This window comes from Pseudophryne corroboree, chromosome 1, assembly GCF_028390025.1.
Source record: "Pseudophryne corroboree isolate aPseCor3 chromosome 1, aPseCor3.hap2, whole genome shotgun sequence".
Classification (NCBI taxonomy): Eukaryota; Metazoa; Chordata; class Amphibia; order Anura; family Myobatrachidae; genus Pseudophryne; species Pseudophryne corroboree.
In genome coordinates this window covers 278,369,651-278,394,131 of record NC_086444.1, presented here as the reverse complement: position 1 = coordinate 278,394,131, position 24,481 = coordinate 278,369,651, and the positions used below count along the sequence as shown (strand labels likewise).

At 42.8% G+C, this 24,481-nt stretch overlaps 1 protein-coding gene across 1 annotated transcript in view; it reads left to right on the top strand.

The window, feature by feature from the left end:
* KREMEN1 (kringle containing transmembrane protein 1) overlaps positions 1 to 24,481 on the top strand; it is a 252,041-nt gene that overhangs the window by 170,072 nt on the left and 57,488 nt on the right. The window contains exon 4 of the mRNA XM_063964299.1: positions 23,475 to 23,599. Coding sequence (XP_063820369.1) covers positions 23,475 to 23,599 — 125 coding nt within the window. The remainder of the gene's footprint in view (positions 1 to 23,474; positions 23,600 to 24,481) is intronic.

The window sequence follows — 24,481 nt, the reverse complement described above, 5'->3', positions numbered from 1 at the left end:
GCATGGAGGTTGAACGCCAGATCCTGAAAGGGCATTCCAGATGAAGTCATCCCTACCCTGGTCGAAGACAGGAAGGATGTAACCGCAAAACATTTTCACCGCATTTGGTGAAGATATGTTGCGTGGTGTGAGGCCAAGAAGGCCCCTACAGAGGAATTCCAACTGGGTCGTTTCCTACATTTCCTGAAAACAGGACTGTCTATGGGCCTAAAATTAGGGTCCATTAAGGTTCAAATTTCGGCCCTGTCGAATTTCTTCCAGAAAGAACTGGCTTTAGTGCCTGACGTTCAGATGTTTGTAAAAGGGGTACTGCATATACAGCCTCATTTTGTGCCCCAGTGGCACCTTGGGATCTCAATGTTGTTTTAAGTTTCCTAAAGTCACATTGGTTTGAACCACTCACCACTGTGGACTTAAAATATCTCACATGGAAGGTGACGATGCTATTAGCCCTGGCTTCAGCCAGGCGTGTGTCAGAATTGGCGGCTTTATCATATATAAAGCCCTTACTTAATTTTTCATTCTGACAGGGCAGAATTGAGGACTCGTCCTCAATTTCTCCTTAAGGTGTTTTCTGTTTTTCACATGAACCAACCTATTGTGGTACCTGCGGGTACTAGGGACTTGGAGGACTCCAAGTTACTTGACGTTGTCAGGGCCCTGAAAAATATGTTTCCAGGACGGCTGGAGTCAGAAAATCTGACTCGCTGTTTAGCCTGTATGCACCCAACAAGATGGGTGCTCCTGCTTCTAAGCAGACGATTGCTCGCTGGATTTGTAATACAATTCAGTTTACACATTCTGTGGCAGGCCTGCCACAGCCAAAATCTGTAAAAGCCCATTCCAAAAGGAAGGGGGCTCATCTTGGGCGACTGCCCGAGGGGTCTCGGCTTTACAACTTTGCCGAGCAGTTACTTGGTCAGGGGCAAACACGTTTGCTAAATTCTACAAATTTGATACCCTGGCTGAGGAGGACATGGAGTCTCTCATTCGGTGCTGCAGGGTCATCCGCACTCTCCCGCCCGTTTGGGAGCTTTGGTATAATCCCCATGGTCCTTACGGAGTCCCCAGCATCCACTAGGACGTCAGAGAAAATAAGATTTTACTTACCGATAAATCTATTTCTCGTAGTCCGTAGTGGATGCTGGGCGCCCATCCCAAGTGCGGATTGTCTGCAATACTTGTACATAGTTATTGTTACAAAAATCGGGTTATTCTTGTTGTGAGCCATCTTGTCAGAGGCTCCTTCGTTGTTATCATACTGTTAACTGGGTTCAGATCACAGGTTGTACGGTGTAATTGGTGTGGCTGGTATGAGTCTTACCCGGGATTCAATATCCTTCCTTATTATGCACGCTCGTCCGGGCACAGTATCCTAACTGAGGCTTGGAGGAGGGTCATAGGGGGAGGAGCCAGTGCACACCACCTGATCCTAAAGCTTTTATTATTGTGCCCTGTCTCCTGCGGAGCCGCTATATCCCCATGGTCCTTACGGAGTCCCCAGCATCCACTACGGACTACGAGAAATAGATTTATCGGTAAGTAAAATCTTATTATTTTATTGATGTTTCATGAAATAAATATCCATGTCTACAATATTAAATAATATACATTCAAAATAATATTAATTAGTACACAGAACAAACCCAGTGTCACTACCACACACTCATCTTGAGACAAGCTTGAATGAGGTAGGTAACACCAATTGCTCACCATAACAACAATGAAATATGAATTACAAGTTGATTTTGACATTTAAAAAAAAAAAAAAAAATTAAACTTGGCTTCCAAGATGGATTCATCTGAAGCCTTTAGTTTCTACAACTTTTATCACTGTGGATTCAGCAGGAGTTTCCCGAGCCAAATCTTTGACCTCTCTCAACCTTATTTGCTCTATGATGGTGATAGGGTGGGATGAGGAAAGATAAAACACTCCCTGAGCAGAAGAGGATATGTCATTCCAAATGAATTTCTGCAGGAACAGAAGAATTTATGCCTCTGATTTAACAATTGTTAACACTTTTTTTTTTTATGTACTGAAGGTTATTATATTGATGGCTGGCTATGATTAGCCCCTCTTTCTAAAGCCGTGTATATCTGCCAAATTGTAGCCTGCAGCAATATGTATAAGTCTTCCTACTTTGTATTCATTATGAGGCTACAGTGCAGATTTTTTATTCCAGACAAGACTGATCAGTTACCAAACATGTAGCAGGTGTCCTAAGCAATTCATCCCCTTAGCAAGCTTTCATCGCAGGTATGCTGCAATATTCTCAACAAATCGTACCTGTTGTGTTGGTACATTTATAAAACATCTAATATGTTGATATCATGTCAATATTATAGAGAGGGTCAGTATATTTAATGGCAGTATGAGGTTAAGAGTTTCAGTGCCCTAATAGCAAGGGATATTTTATATGTTAATGACCAAACTACAGGGGCTATGTATTAATAATCGTGGCACTGCCGAGATTATCAGCAGTTTTGTATCACAATGGATATTTACATTTTGAATGAAAATATCCCCACTATATACTAGTAGAAGTCACTTCCCAGTCATATTGTATGTATTCTATATACACATACACGTGTGTGTGTGTGTGTGTGTGTGTGTGTGTGTGTGTGTGTGTGTGTGTGTGTGTATATATATATATATATATATATACTGTAGTTGCTGACTTTCTGGCTCTCCAGTATTACTGTCTCATGCTGTACAGCAGTACAGTGTTCATCATGATGGTAAATCATCAAGTTGACAGTTGTACTGCCAACGCGTGTGGAATTATTAACAAGCATTTCACATTTGGCGACATCCCGATGTATGCCTTCCAGGTTCCCCATAATGCTTGCCGACATTATGATTGTCTCCATGCAAACTGCATACCAAATGAAACGAATCTGACACCAGTGTAGTAGTGCAGACACACTTTTATTAAACCAGAAGACAATTCTAGTATTGATGAAATACTCTTCTAACCTCTTGTGATGTCGTGCCTTCTCTCAGCAACCAACTCTTAGCAGCTGACTGATGATGACTTATAAAACGAATATAACTGACTTTTACCAACAAGGGTCAGACTGTAGCAAGTTATCTAAATGTTTCCAACGGGTTCACTACGGCTGGCCGGCGGTCGGGCTCCCGGCGCCCAGCATACCGGCGCCGGGAGCCCGACCGCCGGCTGACCGACAGTGTGGCGAGCGCAAATGAGCCCCTTGCGGGCTCGCTGCGCTCGCCACGCTACGGGCACGGTGGCGCGCTACGCGCGCCACACTATTTTATTCTCCCTCTATGGGGGTCGTGGACCCCCACGAGGGAAAATAAGTGTCGGTATGCCGGCGGTCGGGCTCCCGGCGCCGGTATACTGAGCGCCGGGAGCCCGACCGCCGGTATACCGAAGACCACCCGTTTCCAACTTGGAAATAGCACTGTCCTCATTAAGAAATGAAAGTAAGTTAAACTGTAAGTCAAGGTAAGATTTATACCCAGTGAAACAGTATCTGCTAGAACTGCTTTTAAACTCATCAGATATGCAAATTGTAACCCACATACAGTATCATTGGAAAGACCTAATCAAAGGTTTATCTCAGTGGTTCTCAAACTGTGTGCCGAAGCACACTGGGGTATCTTGGGACAGTTGCAGGGGTGCCTCGGGTTTGTGGTCCAGGATCAATTCAAATTATTTATGGTCAATGTAATAGGCAAAACCAATGTTGGTGGCTGCCACTCATAACATATGTGGACAAACAGAAGCAAATCCTGTCCCTCACCACACAACTGAACCCAAGGATGACAAATAAATACAATTTACTTAATTTAATATTTCTTTCTAAATTTCTCAATAAGAAACTTTTGGCCTAGGGGTGCTGTGAAACAAATTCTGCTACTCTAGGGTGCCATGATTCTAAAAAGTTTGGGAACCACTGGTTTAGCTAATACTGAAGTAGTGTCCATAAAAAGAACCTGCATGGAAGGGTTGTCGGACAGAAACCTGCACATCGCAATGGGATGTGGTTGTTTGACAGTGTGGCTGTAGTCAGGAGCGTCAACAGTTCTGGAGGGCCCTGGTATAAGGGAGGGGGCGTGGCCAACAGGAAGACGCGTGGCCAGACCCCTCTGTTAAAAAAAATGCTAATTATATGTCCTGCAAAGCTTGTGCTGGGCTGGGGAGAGTGGCTGCTGCAGCGGCAATTAGTTCTCTCTACCGTTGGGCTTTCTGCAATGTAGGATCCGTGCCCCTCCAACAGGCCAAGGTAAAAAGTGACACCCACCCCCTCTCTGCACCACTGGTTGTAGTCATACACATGGTCGTGCATATTGCTCGTGAAGAATCACTCTTTAACAAGTACCACTTATTTGCAGTGAAGGGAAGTTAAATTAAAACTTTCCCACCATGAGACAGACATGTCCCTCTAAGCTGCTGATTCTTAGGGTGGGATGCAATGCCGTCCGAGTTGGCTGGAAGTTCGGGATGCCGGACGAACTCGAATGTTTTTTTTAAAGCGACAATGATGTACAAGGCATGGTTTTGCCTTGTAAATGTTTGCCTGCCAACTCGGATGGCGTTACATCCTGCCCTTAGTTGGGAACAAATGGAAAAAATGACAAGTACAGTAAGTTAGCACTTGGATAAACTTGGATGCGTTCAGGATCCTGGCATTTGGAATCCCAACAGTTGGAATATCGATGCTGAAATCCTGACACTGCTCGGAATACCGACACCAGGATTCCAACATGGGTCAAAATGCCGGTGCCTGTATCCCGAACGAAGGACTGCTGGGACTCTAGAGAGGTAAGGCCAGTTGTGCAAGTATGCAGGTACGCTCGGGTACTGAGTACCCTTAAGAATTTGGCAGCGGGTACGCAGTACCACCTGCCACACACTTTGCACCTGTGACCACCATTACCACAATTATAATGCGCACAAAGCAACAAGACCATGGTGCTTGGCATCATGATGTCACCTCCCACTTTGTCAGGGTTGCTGGGAGCAGCAGTGCAGATGTTAACATTCACTCAACTCGTGTGATGCATCGGCACTGAGCGGCTTTTGTTCTTCACAGGCTGGGCTGCTGGGCATGTCGCTGGCTTCACTGTGTGGGGTAATTCATTTCTAAAATAATGTGGACACTACTATATATTTATATTATACCAGGGGCACTACTACAGTATATATTCCTGTTATAATGGGGGGCATTACTATATATTGTTATTAAATTGGGAGCATTACTATATATTTATATTGTAATGTGGACACTACTATATATTTCTATTATAGTGGAGGAATTAGTATATATTTGTAGCCTTGCCTCCAGAGTGCAAAGAAAAGGGGCTTTATCGTGTGGCCACGCCGCTAGTGTCATGTAGCCACTCCCATTAGTGGCATGTGACCACGCCCCCTCACAACACATGACCACAAACATTTTTCGTCACTCAGTACCACTAAGAAAATATTTCTACTTGCACCACTGGGTAAGGCACTGGGGAAGGTTAAGTTTAGGCTGCAGGGGGAGAATTAGGGTTAGGCTACCGGGGTGGGGGGGTTAAGGTTAGGCTGTGAATGACAGCAATGATATCTAATGCTTAAAGTACAACATTAGTGGAAAGTGGGTGATATAAATGGAATACAGTAATAAGTAACAGAGTGCAGATAAAAACACAATACAAGGAGAAGCTAATTGTATTATTATTATTTAATAGAAAGAGTTTATATACATATATACAGACTAAAACACTGCTACCAAAGGTCTGATTCTGAATCGCATGCAATGTTAAGCACTGCACATGCTTCGAGGCCAAACAAGGCGTACTTACACAACTCTGCAAAATTGTGCAGCTTTTTAGATTAGCATGGGAGTCAGTCGCATCTATACTCTGGCTAAATGGGGGTAACTAGTATATAACTGGACATTCTAGCATTTTTAGATGGGGTTTTTGCACCAAGGATAGTGTTGGTGCAAATCTGTGCGGATTATGATTACAGAGCTTTTTTCACAAGTATATTGGCGGTACAGCCGCATAGAGGTGACCACCTCAAATACGGGTGGCTCTGAATTAGGCCCAAAATGTAATGTTGATTTATTAAAAAAACATGTATTTGCTGGGATTGAATCATTTGATGGAGGTAGTTTGCCAGCTGGAGACAGTACTGAGCATTCAGGCTGTTTCATACAGTTATCTGTCATCAGTCTTCGTAGGTACAAAATAGAAATAGTCTCATTGGAGACAAAGACTTCTCTTTAAGTTTCCCCTTCAAAATAAAGCAACCCTCATTACCAGGGAACATAAGTGAGAAATGAAAAGGGAAGAGGTAATAACTGTGGAATTATGATGTGCAACCAGACAGCTTGGCTCTGTCTAATTACAAACTGTGAGCGCTACATGAGGGCATCAGGTCACACTGCAGACATGAATCGATGACACCGAACAAAAAAATAGGTAGTAGACAAGGATGGGCCCTTTATTTCTAACTCTGTAATGTAAGATGAGACTTTTGTGTCTGTAAACGTAGAATTCTTATTGAATAACTTGACAATGTACAGAAAAATGAGTGCTGAATTGTTTCTATGGGCAAACCTTTCAGTCCAGAAAAACATACTGTAACTAATTTAATTGTCAAGCAATATTTTATATTAGTATTATCCTTCGAGTTGCCTACCCATAGCAACTCTAAAATCACAGAGAAAAAAGCTTTGCAGAATGGGACATTTCGTAAATGCGATGATTTCAATTGTTAGAATCTTCAAGAGCCACATTTTCTTTGCCATTCTGTGGAATATTATTCAGCGCTGCATTTGTATAGACACATCACAGAATTTATAGTCTATTGGGCATATCTGATTTTGGATTACCGCAGATATGCGTGCTACCGATACTTGCGGTATCCAATTTAAAAAAATGGTCACTGTTTTTCTCTGACGTCCTAGTGGATGCTGGGAACTCCGTAAGGACCATGGGGAATAGCGGGCTCCGAAGGAGGCTGGGCACTCTAGAAAGATTTATGACTACCTGGTGTGCACTGGCTCCTCCCACTATGACCCTCCTCCAAGCCTCAGTTAGATTTTGTGCCCGGCCGAGGTTGGATGCACACTAGGGGCTCTCCTGAGCCCTTAGAAAGAAAGTATAGATTTAGTTTTTTTATTTTCAGTGAGACCTGCTGGCAACAGGCTCACTGCAGCGAGGGACTAAGGGGAGAAGAAGCGAACTCGCCTGCTTGCAGCCGGATTGGGCTTCTTAGGCTACTGGACACCATTAGCTCCAGAGGGATCGACCGCAGGCCCAGTCCTTGGTGTTCGGTCCCGGAGCCGCGCCGCCGTCCCCCTTACAGAGCCAGAAGCAAGAAGAGGTCCGGAAAATCGGCAGCAGAAGACATCAGTCTTCACCAAGGTAGCGCACAGCACTGCAGCTGTGCGCCATTGCTCCTCACACACACTTCACATTCCGGTCACTGAGGGTGCAGGGCGCTGGGGGGGGGGGCGCCCTGAGAAGCAATTATAACACCTTGGCTGGCAAAAATACCACAATATATAGCCCCAGAGGTTATATATGTGGAAAATACCCCTGACAGAATCCAGAAAAAAGCGGGAGAATAGTCCGCGGAAAAGGGGCGGAGCTATCTCCTGCAGCACACTGGCGCCATTTCTCCTTCACAGATCCGCTGGAAGGAAGCTCCCTGGCTCTCCCCTGCAGTCTACACTACAGAAAAGGGTAAAAAAAGAGAGGGGGGGCACTAAATTTAGGCGCTGTATAAATTATATAGAAAAAGCAGCTATAGGGGACATAACTCAGTTAGTCCCTGCATTATATAGCGCTCTGGTGTGTGCTGGCATACTCTCACTCTGTCCCCCCAAAGGGCTTTTGTGGGTCCTGTCCTCTGTTGGAGCATTCCTTGTGTGTGTGCGGTGTGTCGGTACGGCTGTGTCGACATGTTTGATGAGGATAATGATGTGGAGACGGAGCAGATGCCTTTAGAAGGGATGTCACCCCCTGCGGGGCAGACACCTGAGTGGTTGAGCTTATGGAAAGAAATGAGTGCACGTATAGACTCCTTACATAAGAAATTTGACGACATGCCAAATGTGGGACAGCCGACTTCTCAGCTCGTGCCTGTCCAGGCGTCGCACAGGTCATCAGGGGCTCTAAAACGCCCGCTACCTCAGACCGCAGACCCAGATGTCGACACTGATACTGACACCAGTGTCGACGACGATGAGTCTAACCTGATGCCCACTAAGGCCATTCACTGCATGATTGAGGCAATGAAAGAGGTGTTACACATTTCTGATATAAATACAGGTACCACTAAAAAGGGTATTATGTTTGGGGAGAAAAAACTACCCGTAGTTTTTCCCCCATCAGATGAATTAAATGAAGTGTGTGAAGAAGCGTGGGCTTTCCCTGATAAAAAATTGGTAATTCCTAAGAAGGTACTAATGGCGTTCCCTTTCCCGCCAGAGGATAGGTCACGTTGGGAAACACCTCCTAGGGTGGATAAAGCGCTCACACGTTTGTCTAAAAAGGTGGCACTACCGTCTCCAGATACGGCCGCCCTCAAGGAACCTGCAGATAGAAAGCAGGAGGCGATCCTGAAGTCTGTATATACACACTCAGGCATTATACTTAGGCCAGCTATTGCGTCAGCTTGGATGTGCAGTGCTGCCGCTGCGTGGTCAGATAAACTGTCAGAAAATATTGACACATTAGACAGAGACACGATCCTGTTAACCATAGACCATATAAAAGACTCAGTCTTATATATGAGAGATGCACAGAGGGAAATCTGCCGACTGGCATCTAAAGTTAGTGCATTGTCCATTTCTGCTAGGAGAGGCTTATGGACTCGCAGTGGACAGGAGATGCAGATTCTAAAAGGCACATGGAAGTGTTGCCATATAAGGGTGAGGAATTATTTGGGGATGGTCTCTCGGACCTAGTTTCCACAGCAACGTCTGGGAAGTCAGCATTTTTACCCCATGTCCCCTCACAGCCTAAGAAGGCGCCGTTTTATCAGGTTCAGTCCTTTCGGACCCAGAAAAACAGGTGTGGAAAAGGCGGGTCTTTTCTATCCAGAGGCAGAGGTAGGGGAAAAAGGCTGCAACAAACAGCAGGTTCCCAGGAGCAAAAGTCCTCCCCCGCTTCTTCTGCCAAGTCCGCCACATGACGGTGGGGCTCCACAGGCGGAGCCTGGTACGGTGGGGGGCCGCCTCAAGAATTTCAGCGATCAGTGGGCTCGCTCACAGGTGGATCCCTGGATCCTTCAAATAGTATCTCATGGGTACAAACTGGAATTCGAGGCGTCTCCACCCCACCGGTTCCTAAAATCTGCCTTGCCGATTGCTCCCTCAGACAGGGAGGCGGTGCTAGCGGCAATTCACAAGCTGTATTCCCAGCAGGTGATAATCAAGGTACCCCTACTTCAACAAGGCCGGGGTTACTATTCCACACTATTTGTGGTACCGAAACCGGACGATTCGGTGAGACCCATTTTAAATTTGAAATCCTTGAACACATACATAAAAAAAATTCAAGTTCAAGATGGAATCGCTCAGGGCGGTTATTGCGAGCCTGGAAGAGGGGGATTACATGGTATCCCTGGACATCAAGGATGCTTACTTGCATGTCCCCATTTACCATCCTCACCAGGAGTACCTCAGATTTGTGGTACAGGATTGCCATTACCAATTCCAGACGCTGCCGTTTGGACTGTCCACGGCACCGAGGGTATTTACCAAGGTTATGGCGGAAATGATGATACTCCTTCGAAAAAAGGGAGTTTTAATTATCCCGTACTTGGACGATCTCCTAATAAAAGCGAGGTCCAAGGAACAGTTGTTGGTGGGAGTAGCACTATCTCAGGAGGTTCTGCACCAGCACGGCTGGATTCTGAATATCCCAAAGTCACAGCTGGTTCCGACGACACGGCTACTGTTCCTGGGTATGATTCTGGATACAGTCCAGAAAAAAGTGTTTCTCCCGGAGGAGAAAGCCAGGGAGTTGTCATCTCTAGTCAGAGACCTCCTGAAGCCAAAACAGGTATCAGTGCATCGCTGCACGCGGGTCCTGGGAAAGATGGTGGCTTCTTACGAAGCAATTCCCTTCGGCAGGTTCCATGCCAGAATCTTTCAGTGGGACCTGTTGGACCAGTGGTCCGGATCGCATCTTCAGATGCATCGCTTAATAACCCTGTCTCCAAGAACCAGGGTGTCTCTACTGTGGTGGCTGCAGAGTGCCCATCTTCTAGAGGGCCGCAGGTTCGGCATACAGGACTGGGTCCTGGTGACCACGGATGCCAGCCTTCGAGGCTGGGGGGCAGTCACACAGGGAAGAAACTTCCAAGGACTATGGTCGAGTCAGGAGACTTCCCTTCACATAAATATTCTGGAACTAAGGGCCATCTACAATGCCCTAAGTCAAGCAAAATCCCTGCTCCTACACCAGCCGGTGCTGATCCAGTCAGACAACATCACGGCAGTCGCCCATGTAAATCGACAGGGCGGCACAAGAAGCAGGATGGCGATGGCAGAAGCCACAAGAATCCTCCGATGGGCGGAGAATCATGTACTAGCACTGTCAGCAGTGTTCATTCCGGGAGTGGACAACTGGGAAGCAGACTTCCTCAGCAGACACGACCTCCACCCGGGAGAGTGGGGACTTCATCCAGAAGTCTTCCAGATGCTGGTAAACCGTTGGGAAAAACCACAGGTGGACATGATGGCGTCCCGCCTCAACAAAAAGTTAAAAAGATATTGCGCCAGGTCAAGGGACCCTCAGGCGGTAGCTGTGGACGCTCTAGTGACACCGTGGGTGTACCAGTCGGTTTATGTGTTCCCTCCTCTGCCTCTCATACCAAAGGTATTGAGAATAATAAGAAAGCGAGGAGTAAACACAATTCTCGTGGTTCCGGATTGGCCAAGACGAGCGTGGTACCCGGAACTTCAAGAGATGCTCTCAGAGGACCCGTGGCCTCTACCGCTCAGACAGGACCTGCTACAGCAGGGGCCCTGTCTGTTCCAAGACTTACCGCGGCTGCGTTTGACGGCATGGCGGTTGAACACCGGATCCTAAAGGAAAAGGGTATTCCGGAAGAAGTCATTCCTACGCTTATTAAGGCCAGGAAAGATGTTACGGCAAAGCATTATCACCGCATATGGCGGAAATATGTTGCATGGTGCGAGGCCAAAAAGGCCCCAACAGAGGAATTTCAACTAGGTCGATTTCTGCATTTCCTGCAAGCAGGAGTGAATATGGGCCTAAAACTAGGCTCCATTAAATACAGATCTCGGCTCTGTCGATTTTCTTTCAAAAAGAACTAGCTTCAGTACCTGAAGTTCAGACATTTGTGAAAGGAGTGCTGCATATTCAGCCCCCGTTTGTGCCTCCTGTGGCACCTTGGGATCTCAACATGGTGTTGAGTTTCTTAAAATCACATTGGTTTGAGCCACTAAAAACCGTGGATCTGAAATATCTCACGTGGAAAGTGGTCATGTTATTGGCCTTGGCTTCAGCCAGGCGAGTGTCAGAATTGGCGGCTTTATCATGCAAAAGCCCTTATCTGATTTTCCATATGGATAGGGCAGAATTGAGGACTCATCCCCAATTTCTCCCTAAGGTGGTGTCAGCGTTTCACCTGAACCAGCCTATTGTGGTGCCTGCAGCTACTAGGGATTTGGAGGACTCCAAGTTGCTAGACGTTGTCAGGGCCCTGAAAATATATGTTTCCAGGACGGCTGGAGTCAGAAAATCTGACTCGCTGTTTATCCTGTATGCACCCAACAAGCTGGGTGCTCCTGCTTCTAAGCAGTCTATTGCTCGCTGGATTTGTAGTACAATTCAGCTTGCACATTCTGTGGCAGGCCTGCCACAGCCAAAATCTGTAAATGCCATTCCACAAGGAAGGTGGGCTCATCTTGGGCGGCTGCCCGAGGGGTCTCGGCTTTACAACTTTGCCGAGCAGCTACTTGGTCAGGGGCAAACACGTTTGCAAAATTCTACAAATTTGATACCCTGGCTGAGGAGGACCTGGAGTTCTCTCATTCGGTGCTGCAGAGTCATCCGCACTCTCCCGCCCGTTTGGGAGCTTTGGTATAATCCCCATGGTCCTTACAGAGTTCCCAGCATCCACTAGGACGTCAGAGAAAATAAGAATTTACTCACCGGTAATTCTATTTCTCGTAGTCCGTAGTGGATGCTGGGCGCCCATCCCAAGTGCGGATTGTCTGCAATACTTGTAAATAGTTATTGTTAACTAAAGGGTTATTGTTGAGCCATCTGTTGAGAGGCAAAGTTGTTTTCATACTGTCAAACTCTATATAGTATCACGAGTTGTACGATGTGATTGGTGTGGCTGGTAAGAGTCTTACCCGGGATTCTAAATCCTTCATTATTATGTCAGCTCGTCCGGGCACAGTGTCCTAACTGAGGCTTGGAGGAGGGTCATAGTGGGAGGAGCCAGTGCACACCAGGTAGTCATAAATCTTTCTAGAGTGCCCAGCCTCCTTCGGAGCCCGCTATTCCCCATGGTCCTTACGGAGTTCCCAGCATCCACTACGGACTACGAGAAATAGAATTACCGGTGAGTAAATTCTTATTTTTTTTTGTGGTCAAAATCCCGCAGGATGTAAAATAATGCAGCTAAGTAACACCGGAAACTTACCTGTGTGCTCTGGCAGCTCCGGTGGTCTCCTTCACTCTGTGTCGTCTCCCCTCATTCCATTGTGAAGGACGCCGCTGGGAGGGGAGGGGGTGCTGGAAGATATATTTCTCCCTGTACCTGACCCAGAACACACATCGGGGGTCACACACACACACTCCGGGGGTCACACACCTGACAAGAGGTCACAGTGGTCTCTCACACACTCACACACACCACTGCTGCAGAAGACCAGCCTGTCGTAATCTGAGGGAAGAAGACAGTGCTTCAGAAGGTAACAAAGGACTACAGTAATTAGGCTAATTGGAAACATCCTGTTGCTTAATTAGTCATGAAGGGGGGGGGGGGGGTCCAATGGGCTTCAGATCAAATGCAGACAATTTTAGGAAAAATCTGATTTTCTCTGGGACTGCAAGAAAAAAGATGTGGTGATTTGAAATCACTGCGGCTCATTTTCTCTCCTTCAATTGAATAGGGAAAAGCCACGACACAGAGTTTTTAAAAAATCCGCGCTCAACTGAATATGCCCCTAAGTACAGATAAGATGATAAGAGTCAGTTCATTATGTTTTCTGGTGTAGTTGTGGCACACTAGGACTGTAACACTACAGCCAAACTCTACTGGTTAAACATACTAATCTCTTTCCACAGCCTTCAGTATCTATCACTAGGCAGGAATTAGTCACTGGCAGAGATGTATCAATAAACAAAGGGGGTTATGCATACTGGGCCGGTGCAAGGTTCCTTGGCACCCTAGGCAAGACTTCAGCCTACTGTCTTGAACCCCCCCCCCCAACCCACACACCAATGTGCCCCTCAGTCATTGGTGTAACTATAATGGGTGCAGGCTGTGATGTGCACACAGGCCCATGGGTCCAGTGGGGCCCACACCACACACCCTACACCCATAGAGTTATACTTAAAAGTTTTTATCTTGCCCAATCCTTCCTTCTGTAAAACAGGACTTTTCCATATATGTCACCCATTCTGAAATTCTGGAATGGAAACTAGAGATGATGAGCAAATGTATACTTTGATCTTTGTAACCAAAATTTAAAAAAACAACCACCGTGTGTATCTTTTGAAATAATTTTATAACTTTATTGCACATAAAAAGTTTAACACAAACAGCAATAAAATGTCTAATAGACAAACAAAAAAACAAACAAAAGGCAGACAGTTTATAATTAAACAGATCTAGATCTCAAATGTCTGAAAGCTTAATGTTACAATGCAGTACTACAGTATAACAGGTGCATGAATTAGTAATTGTAATCTGAGGTCAAAGGCAATCTCGTGGCTAGTAAACACTGACACAATGTTGTTGGTGATGCAATAGGTAATATGATTATTTGCATCACAAGTGTAGTAATGAGTATTATAGTTAATAAAAATGGAACTACTTTTTTAAAAATGTGATGATTGTACAAAATAATATTCCAATTTTAAGATTTTTTTTTTGTTGTTTATAGATTATTGGTAGTACACTGTAATAAAAGGTTACTATGGCAACACACATAAAACAATATGGCATCCCACAGAAGCAATATGGTGATTTTTTTTTTGGCGTCCATAGATTCAGAAGCTTTATAGTAGCTATTTTTTATTAGACTATTTAGTTGAAGGATTTTTAGTATTTTTCTCCCCAGAACCCAAATACAGTTAAAAATTAGTTTGCAGACTCATGGATCAGTTATGAATTAAATTGAAACTGTTGAAGTTCAATTTAATTTGCGAGTTATATTAAAATATATAGTGTATTCATTGGTTGAATGCATAAAATATTTTATGAATAGGTAAGTTCTGGTAAGGAACACTAGTATGGTTTATAAAAAAATAATGCCACAACCAAGACTGGGCAATAAGTGGCCCTCCAGCTGCTGTAGATCTGCACATACCAGCATGCCCAGCCACAGTTGTGCTATTTGGAAATGTTAAAACTGTTGCAGAGCATACTGGGATGTGTAGTTGTACAGCAGCTGGAGGGCCTCTCATTGCCCAGCCTTGGTGGTGGCATTATTGCCCACAAACCCATTTTACACAATTCAGTTTGACTCAGTGCTGTGTCTCAGTTGTCTGTGTACCCTCAGAGAATGCACTGGGTGCTGCTAATTAGAGGACTAAACTTAGAGGTTATATGGGGATATTTTTTATGTTCTGAATCAGGGATAATCCAAACCTCTAATTCACAGAACAATCCCTTGACAAGTAGCAGCTGCTTTAATTATTTCCCTGAAACCAGATCTCTGGGGACAGAATGGGTAGGAGAGTCAATGAATATCTCCCTCCCATTTTTAATGTGAAACTGATGTTGCCGCCTGTTTAATACGTAGCAGCCTGGAAGTGAAAAAAATGAAGCCAGTCCTTTCGCTGACCCCGAAAACATGCTTCTACCCAACAAGAAATGCAGGGGAGAAAAAAGATCTCCTGAAAATACATGATGCTTAAAATATTCAAAGGATGTCACATTTTGCTTCAATGAGCTTCGTAACTGAGAACTTTCATCTTTTTTTTTTTTTTTTTACTGTTCAGCTGCTAACAGAAATACGTAAATATTTTATTTAATTTGTATATTCTTCAACACTTGTTTCTCAGGCTTACGAGTCTATTATTTAATAAAGCATTCATCCTTTACGTGTGTAGCCTTAGCAGGAAGGCCATATAGCTTCTTGAAGGAGGGTATGACAAAATGATTGTATGCAACTGCCACAGCCTCATTATTAGCTTATCTCATCTTGACTATTACAGCATGTCGTCCTTACCTCCAAGTTTTTGCTATGCCACTCTCAACCACCTTCTTCCTGGTGCACTCAAAATCTATTTAATTAATGAGGTTGTTAAAGTATTATAGGGTACATGCTATCAAAGATCTGAATTTTATGACATAAGGACACCACTATAAACATGAGATTTCATAGAGGGACATTTTGTAAAATTGCTGTTTATTTTTATGTTGTTGTTTTTTTGCTAAAGGTCAAACAGCTCTAAAAGTAACAGAAAATCCAATTTCATTTTTATCTTAAAGGTGTGAATTTATTTTATGAATATAGTGGGGGGACGACTAAATTAATGTATGATTATAATAAGATAATATTATTTTAAAATAATTTTAAGAGGGTAGTATTATTTTATTATTACATAATGGGGCAATTATTTTATTTTATAAAAGGGGCAAGTGTTACCCCCATAATATAATTCTTAAATAATATAGCCCTCTTAATATGATATTAAAATTGCCATCTTAGTACAATGATACTATCATTTTTCCAGCTAATATATTCATAAAATAATTTTTGTCCCATCGGATAATTATAAATTTATTTTTACTCCTTTAGTAAATAAATAATTACTGTCCTCATAATTACAGCGCAAAGCCAGGAGTACTCACTATATTGAGGGAAAAAATTATAATATAAAATAAAATGTTACTTTTAATTTATATATGTTAAAATGAAAAACCATCTAACGTCTCAAAAAACAAAAATGACTTAAAAAGTTGTCTACAACAATGTGGAAATAATAATGTATTAGTCCAACTATATGATTAAATCTGATAGAGGAAAATCATGGTTGGATGTAGAGGTAGTGAATAAAACAAGTGTGACAAAATAAAAATACACAGTTAATTAACCACTTAACTGATGATTTTTTCCCTTCAAACCCATTTAAAAAATATGCATTTAATATAGTTTTAAAAGTGTTTTTTTTTTAAATATCTAAATATTATATTATGCACATCTGCAGAACGTATCTCCTTGTCAAAAACTGGGGGACACAGTGGGGTGGCGCGGTCGCATGTGATCTGACCATGCCAGTTAAATGGTTAAAATAGACACACTACATTCTCAATTATAGAAATATATTTCATGGATAAATCCAAAGTGTAATCTTTTACTGAGAGTTACAATAGTTCTGAAAATTAAAAGATAATCCTTTGGGAGGTGGAAAAGGGGGAATATGGAATGGCATGTTGCAACTTATGCCTTCCTCTGGTGTGTCTGTGAGACAATGAACAGGGGATGAGACAGCCGCATACAGCAGACTTGTGTATCTATAATTTGTGCAGGTATTGTGGTACTCCCTGGCCCCTGGGCCCAGGGGGGCCCACACTGAACATCCGCACATGGCGGCCATTTCCCCAGCAATTTGCGTACGTGCAGTAGAAAATCTGCTCTCCCTGTGTGAGCCAATGTAATTAATAACAATGATGCAGTAACCATAATAACATGTAATGTCTAGGCTCAGAGTGATAGAGGAAATACACCAGTACCATCATTGTTTATTGAACCATACATGTAGGACACATAAGGAAAAAATGTATAAAGATATGACATTTTCTTTAGTTAGTAATGCTATCATACTTTTTAGAAATCTGTTTTACTACCTACTGTATATATGTGTTGACATTGGTATGTCTCAACATCAACAGTATTGGTAGTCCCCATACTACTAAATTCCACTTACACCCCTTTCACATCGCACTAAAAACCCGGTATCGACACGGCATATTGCCGTGTCGAAACGGGTCAGTGTGCGATGTGAAAGCTCCTTTTCAGAATTAGCGGGTCGCCTGACCCGGTAATTCAACCCGGTAAAAAAGAAGGGTTATTACCGGGTTGATTACCGGGTCAGGCGCAGTGTGAATGGGAGCCGTTCCGATGCGACACGGCTCCCATTCACAGCATAGGGAGAGGTGGCACAGGAGATGAGCTCATCTCCCAGCGCCGCCTCCACCCCCGCCCCTGCTGCTGCTGCGCCCTCCTCTGCTATGGCAACCGACCCAGTATATTGCCGGGTCGGAAAGCCAGCAACGGAGCGCAAATGCCGGATCCCACCCGGTAAGTACACGTTTCTCTTACCGGGTAGGATCCGGCATTTGCAATCTGAATGCAGCATTAGGTGCTAGTTAGACATGTTTGGTAGAGAGTACCATTAAAGACAATTTGCAAGCAAAGTCCAATGTCCAGTGTTGCCACGGTCAGCACACAGTGGCAAGTTTGCAAACTTAATTGTCAGATCTCGTAAGCAACATTTTGAAACTGTTGCCTCATTCCACATGTAGCCACATAACTTTGCACAGTCTGTTGGTGGAAGTTGGTGTTAAGTGATCATAGTCTTACAGTAACCACTGTTTTAACTGTTTTCACCACAGCTCTAACGCTATTTGCAAATGAGTAACAGAATGTCAAATGCTAAATTGGAAATTTGTTCCACTGCATAGCTTCAGTTGCATGAAATTCCCCTGTGATTTTGCTATACTTGTCTACTTATTCTATGGGGTCTATATATTATGCCTTGGAGAGAGATAAAGTGGACAGAGATAAAATACTAACCAATCAGCTCCTAACTGTCATTTTTCAAACACAACCTGTAACATGGCAGTAAGGAGCTGATTGGCTGGTACTTTATCTCCGTCCTTTATCTCTTTCCAAGCCTTACTACATAGACCCCCTATGTTTCTGTGTTACTAATATTCTAGTACCCTAATCCTCACCCTTAATCTTAAACCTTTACACTGATACCCCAAACTCTTGCAGTTAATTGAATTATTACCCTAACACTAACATAACAACCCAACCCTTACTCTTAATCCGAACCCCGACCCTAACCCTAATACCCTAACACTAATACCCTTACCAAACACCTAATCTAACTCTGGGGGTTACTCAGTATGGATTGCTCCTGCAATCCTCAGCGCAGTTCCCTGATAATGTGCAGAACAGGTCATGCGGTTGCATCTCAGTATTGCGAATGCCTCTGCCTGATTGACTGGCAGGGGCGTGCGGGGGGAGGGACAGGGGCAGCCAGTGTTGCAAGATGCAGTTTTCTTGGCCTTGCAAGCCACCCTGCGACGGCCACTCAGCTGGCAGTCTGAGGGGAACATCGCGACCATCGGTCGCAATGTTGATCCAAGGCTGTGTCGTAGCTGCAGTGTTCGGATTGCAAATGCAGCAAGAAGGTGTTTAACACCTCCTACTGCATTTGCATTGCTAAGGATCGGATTTGCAAAGCTGCCTGCGAGCACCTTTACAAATGTGATCCATGCTGGACTAGTCCCTCTAATCCCTAGCCCTAATAACCACACCCAAAGTGGGTAGACTAAATGAGTCAAATGATTCTTATTTGCCGTCAAATTCTATGTTTCTGTGCTACTTTGTGGAACTCCCCTCCGTACAAGCCAAAGGGAGGATACAGGGAACAAGTCCTGGGCATCTGACAATGCTATTTTTTTCTTTTTCATCCTCTGCTGTACAACAACACGATTCTAGTCATTGCGAAATTCACCCCTGAATTTGGGAATCCCAAGCGAGAATAAGCAATTATGGATTTTCTCATCATTACAAATTACTGTAGTGAGTTATATCAACCACATTAGGACAAACAGCTCTAACTGAGTAGAATCATAGGTCACTGCTGAAACCAATGTCTAAGAAGAGGTACAAAATTCCTAAAGCTATGTAAGGATCACTTCAGATTGCTTAACGTTCTGATTTCATACAGGAGAAGGATTTGGTTCAGTGACCATGAGTGCTGACAGGTTCAGGCTAATCTCCACTCAACCATCACACAGAAATGCACTTTTGTTATATGATGCCGTTTTTTTGGCGTGATAATCCTTTTGGACCTCCTATGTGGCATAACAATGTTTCTGTGCGCTATTTCAGGCCAGCCGCAGTCATAAAGGCAACAAATTATGTTCTTCGGTATGTTTATTTTACTGACTTGTAACCCATTGATGTATGCCCAAATCTCTGTATAAACTGAGAGCTGTAAAGTGATCTCACAGACACATTGCAAATGCATCTACGTCACTGCATATCAGATTGTTTATATAATAATCTCTGGTATGTGTGCAAATGATCTAATAAACTCCAGCAGGAAAGGTGGGGAACAGCACAGTAAGAGAATGCAACAGAATGTAATAAGCGTTAGTATTCTGTAAAGATACTCCAAGTCCAGGATGATGATTACAAATAATGAACTGGAGTGACCCAAGACAGAATATTTTTTATAATCACTGGGAGTTTGTTTCCAGGAGTTTGTTTCCTAGTATCGGGGTCAGGGAAGTCACAGTGAAATTTAAGATAGAAGGTCACTTTTTATATAAAGTGATTGAGTGTCGTCCGATAGGATAAGTTTTATAGTTTATATGCATGTAATTATTATACCCCCCAGTGTTTGTGGTGGAGAAGACAGCAGTTGTGGTGGGTTTAGGTGGCAAATATCAAGCAAAGAGGGCTGAAAACGAGATATGTGTAATGCAGACGTGTCCAGCTGGAGAGCAGCTCTGAGATCCTTGTAATGTAAAACGGGTTTAGGATACCACGATGTAGACTGTGCATTACTAATGAGTAGGCTTACTATAACATCCCATTAAACCAGGACTCTCATGGATTGCACAGGCTTGAAGTGAGCCAGCAACGGAAGTTGGTTAATTCATTAGTGTACCGGTTTAAAGGGATAGTATGGTAAGCCTACCAATGAGAGAGATATTCCAATGTGCCACGGTCATTGCCAGTTATCCACCCAAGAACAGGACCTATTTGGTTGATAGTATCATTACAGATGAGCAAAGTTGGGGCAAAATTTTACAAGAATATAGTTTCGGCACAGAACATGCTGCTTTCATGGAGGTTCTAGATATACAATCCTCTAGTTACAGATTTTCCTTGCCATTCTATGGAATGTTGTTACACACTATATTCAAATTCATATTTTGCGACGGCGGTCAGTTTCTTCTGCTGTGCGGTGTGGGTGGGGTAGGACTGGGAACTCATGAGTCCAAATTCCTCCTGCATGACATGCAAAATTTCACGGGCAAATGTGGAACCGGTTAAATATTTTGCGGAACAGTTTCGGAAATTTCTCTTGTCAGTATCATAGTGTGCAGCTGGCACATAAGTCAAACATGCCAAGAAATGGAAATTTAACTGTATTTCAAAAAAAAAAAAAAAAAGATTATTAATCCATTAAAAATCAAATCTAATTATGTTGTCGATTGTTTACAAAATCTAAACCGTTATAATAATAATAATAATAATAATAATAATCATTTATTATTAGTTATTAACAGTTTCTTATATAGCGCAGCATATTCCATTGCGCTTTACAATTATTATTATTATTATTATTATTATTAATAATAATAATAATAATAATAATAAACAATAATGGTCAGTCAACAAATATAACCATATCACAGATATTAAATATGATGTATACTCTAGATGACATTCTGTAGAACTGAGTAGAATGGACAAAATGCCAATGCCATTATATTCTCTTCATTGTGCTGACAGACCATGTTCAGAGTTCGGTTGTGGATCTACAATACCAGAGTGTTCCTCAGGCTTCTGTAATTCATGAGTGTTAGCTGCCATTTACTACAACTCCCAGCATGTCCGACAAGTCACATGTATCTTCCTGAAACCCGTGATTTTTAGTGCTAGATGGTCTTTGATAATATGGTTAACTTTATTTAACTACATGATTTATTTTTTATTACCGTTATATCTACGGGACTGTACTATGCCACTGTTCTACAGTCTAGTCTATTCCAGCCATTTGTACTGCTTAGTGACATAGCTGAATCTTGCACTATGTAACCTTTGGGCTAATAGTAATACTTCATTACAGGTAATTGGTCCCTATGTGCATATGATGTCCCAAGAATCTGATTCTTGAAAATCACACTTGTAAATGTCAGATGATAAGGTTAGGGTATTTCAAGGATGTGCTAGCAGAATCATCAGGCCAGCCAAGTACTGTAAAAGACAGACATACTGTGTTCAGATAGCAGTTTTCAAAATACATAAAGTTATTAAGTAGTGAGTGTGTACATGTATAATAAATTAGAACTGAATAAAAATAGTATGTTCCCATTGTAGGACAAGGCTTATTCCATTTTGACTGTAATAACATTATTTCCTTACAGGAGAACAGCAGAACAGGTAGAGCAACTTGAAACTGATGAATGAATCAACTTTTACAAGTCGGAGGTGTTTGTACAGTAGCAGTGGAAATACTGACAGTACAAAACATTTCTCCCTTCTTTTTTAGCCCAGGCATGTAGCTGTAATGATACAGGCATCAATATAAAATGGGCAAATCTCAGAAAGAGACATATAATTCTCCAGAGGGTCTTGTTACATGCCTTTTTGGTAGAAATGTCACATTTATTGTTAACATGGATCTTACAACTCTTTTATGTTTAAGAGTATTAGGATTTTGTATTGGATTGTTGCAACATACAATATTCTATATACAATTTTACACAAAAAAAACATTGTGAGGACTAATAAGTTCATAAATCTATTATGTTAAAAAGTGTATCCTTATTAAGGCAGTTTGTACGCCCCAAATAATACTTATTTGACATCTCTGCATAAGAGTGCTATATTATTATAATGGGGTGTGGTATTAAGTGTCGACTACACTTAGGTCGACAGTGTCTAGGTCGACCACTATTGGTCAACAGTAAGTAGGTCGACAGGGATTCTAGGTCGACAGGATTTTTAGGTCGACAGGTCAAAAGGTCGACATGAGTTTATATATATATATATATATATAAATATAAAAAATTTTTTTATATATATATATATATATATATATATATGTGTGTGTGTGTCGTTTTCTCCGTACAGTGACCAGGTACCCCAATTAGTGCACCGTGTCCCCTCGCATGGCTCGCTTCGCTCACCATGCTTCGGGCAAGGTGCCTTGCTCCGCTACCGCTGCACTTGGCACAGGTTACTGTTCCCAATCATAGTCCACATGGATTGTTAAGTATGAAAAAGTTAAAAAAAAGAAAAAAATTGTGAAAAACTCATGTCGACCTTTTGACCTGTCGACCTAGAACATGTTGACCTAGAGACCCTGTCAACCTATAAACCCTGTCGACCTAGTTACTGTTGACCAATAGTGGTCGACCTAGACATTCTCAACCTAAGTGTGGTTAACCTAGAGACCCGATACCATTATAATATACCACTGAAATCTGGGGCTTCCCTGGAAAACTCTGTCGTTCAAACTTTGAAGCACCACAACAATGGCTGTTCAAAGGTCAACCGCTTTTAAACCCAATATATAGCCAAACCTATATCTCCTATGGCAAGTGCATGCACTGCTCTGATAACGCCATTGGAAATAAGAACACCAAGGGTGTAGCTACGGATGTAGTTATGTGACCGATGGTCCCAATACCGACGCCTGCATCCCGACCCCTTAAAATCCCAACAGTCGGCATGCCGACTAACACCCATAATGTGGAAATAGAACCTGTGACGAGTGCCTCCGCTGCCTATCTTTTCCGGACATCGCTGATCAAACCACATCCAATTTCTGGGAGTATATACTGCTGCACCTGTGATTAATGCCCACATGTACCCTGTGGCTTATAAATTGTGTGTAAATCTGGCTCTGGTACTAGCCAGTGCCTTCCTAGCCATTTTGCTCACCGCACGTCCCTGGAACCAATCGTATAGCTCAGGCATTCCTAACCTCGGCACACTAACAGTCCAGGTTTTAGGGATATCCATGCTTGAGCACATGTGACTTAATTAGTACCTCATTTATTTTGATTTATCTATGTGTGCTGAAGCCTGGATATTTCGCTAAAACCTGCACTGTGAGTGTGCCTTGAGTACCGAGGTTGGGAATGAGTGGTATAGCCCCTAGCATAGGCATTATGTTGTTGTTACAGTATACAACCACCATGGAGTCTGTCTTCCACGATGCATTAGACTTTAATTGTGATTTCAATGAAAACCACGTAGATGTAACAGAGATGTTTTTCTGTGAAATCTAAATGCTTTTAATTAACTTTCAGTGCCTGGAAATCTGGGATGCTTTAAAGACCATGGGAACCCTCCTCCTTTGACTGGCATCAGTGAAACATCCAATAAGCAGACAATACAAACTTGTATTACTATGTGCCGGAGACAGCGCTACAAGGTACAGCTATCTGAGTGTTTGCTAAATGTTTCCTTCCTTCCATTGTTTCTATTAGTTTTCATGTCCAAAAAGTAGGAAAGTATGGCTTACAGTAATAACATCCTTAATAGAAAAGGCATTCACCTGGCATTGATATAAAATAGCATTACATTAACAAAAATAATAATGAGGGATTTAATAACTTGCTTAAGGGATTGTGAGCAGAGTATATAAATGACTCCTTATATGTCCTGTTACGCACCCTGATATTCTAGCACAGATGCAGTCAGATCTGTAGAACCAAATCTCCAACTTGCACAGTTATGCACACAGCTGGTTCAAGCTTACTAGGTCTTATCTGGATATTTTATGAACAATGGCTTCATCTTTAGGGTTTCCATAGCTAATTCTATTTTATAGCAGGAACATCACAGTAGATATAAATTAGAAATGTGTGGGTTTGGATTTACCCGGAACTCAAAACAGCATCTTATTGGCTCTTGGATGTCCTATGTTTAGGACAGCCAATAAGAAAAATCTGGATAAATCCAAACTCGCATTAATTTTGCCGTTAAGAATAGAGTAAATCCGAACCCACACTTCTCTAATATAAATAGGTGCCAACAGTTTGCAACCATGGTGCTATGTAGTCTGATCTGTGCATAGGGGGTAATTCTGAGTTGATCGCAGCAGGAACTTTGTTAGCAGTTGGGCTAAACCATGTGCACTGCAGGGGAGGCAGATTTAACATGTGCAGAGAGAGTTAGATTTGGGTGTGGTGTGTTCAATCTGCAATCTAGATAGCAGTGTAAAAATAAAGCAGCCAGTATTTACCCTGCACAGAAACAAAATAACCCACCCAAATCTAACTCTCCCTGCACATGTTATATCTGCCTCCCCTGC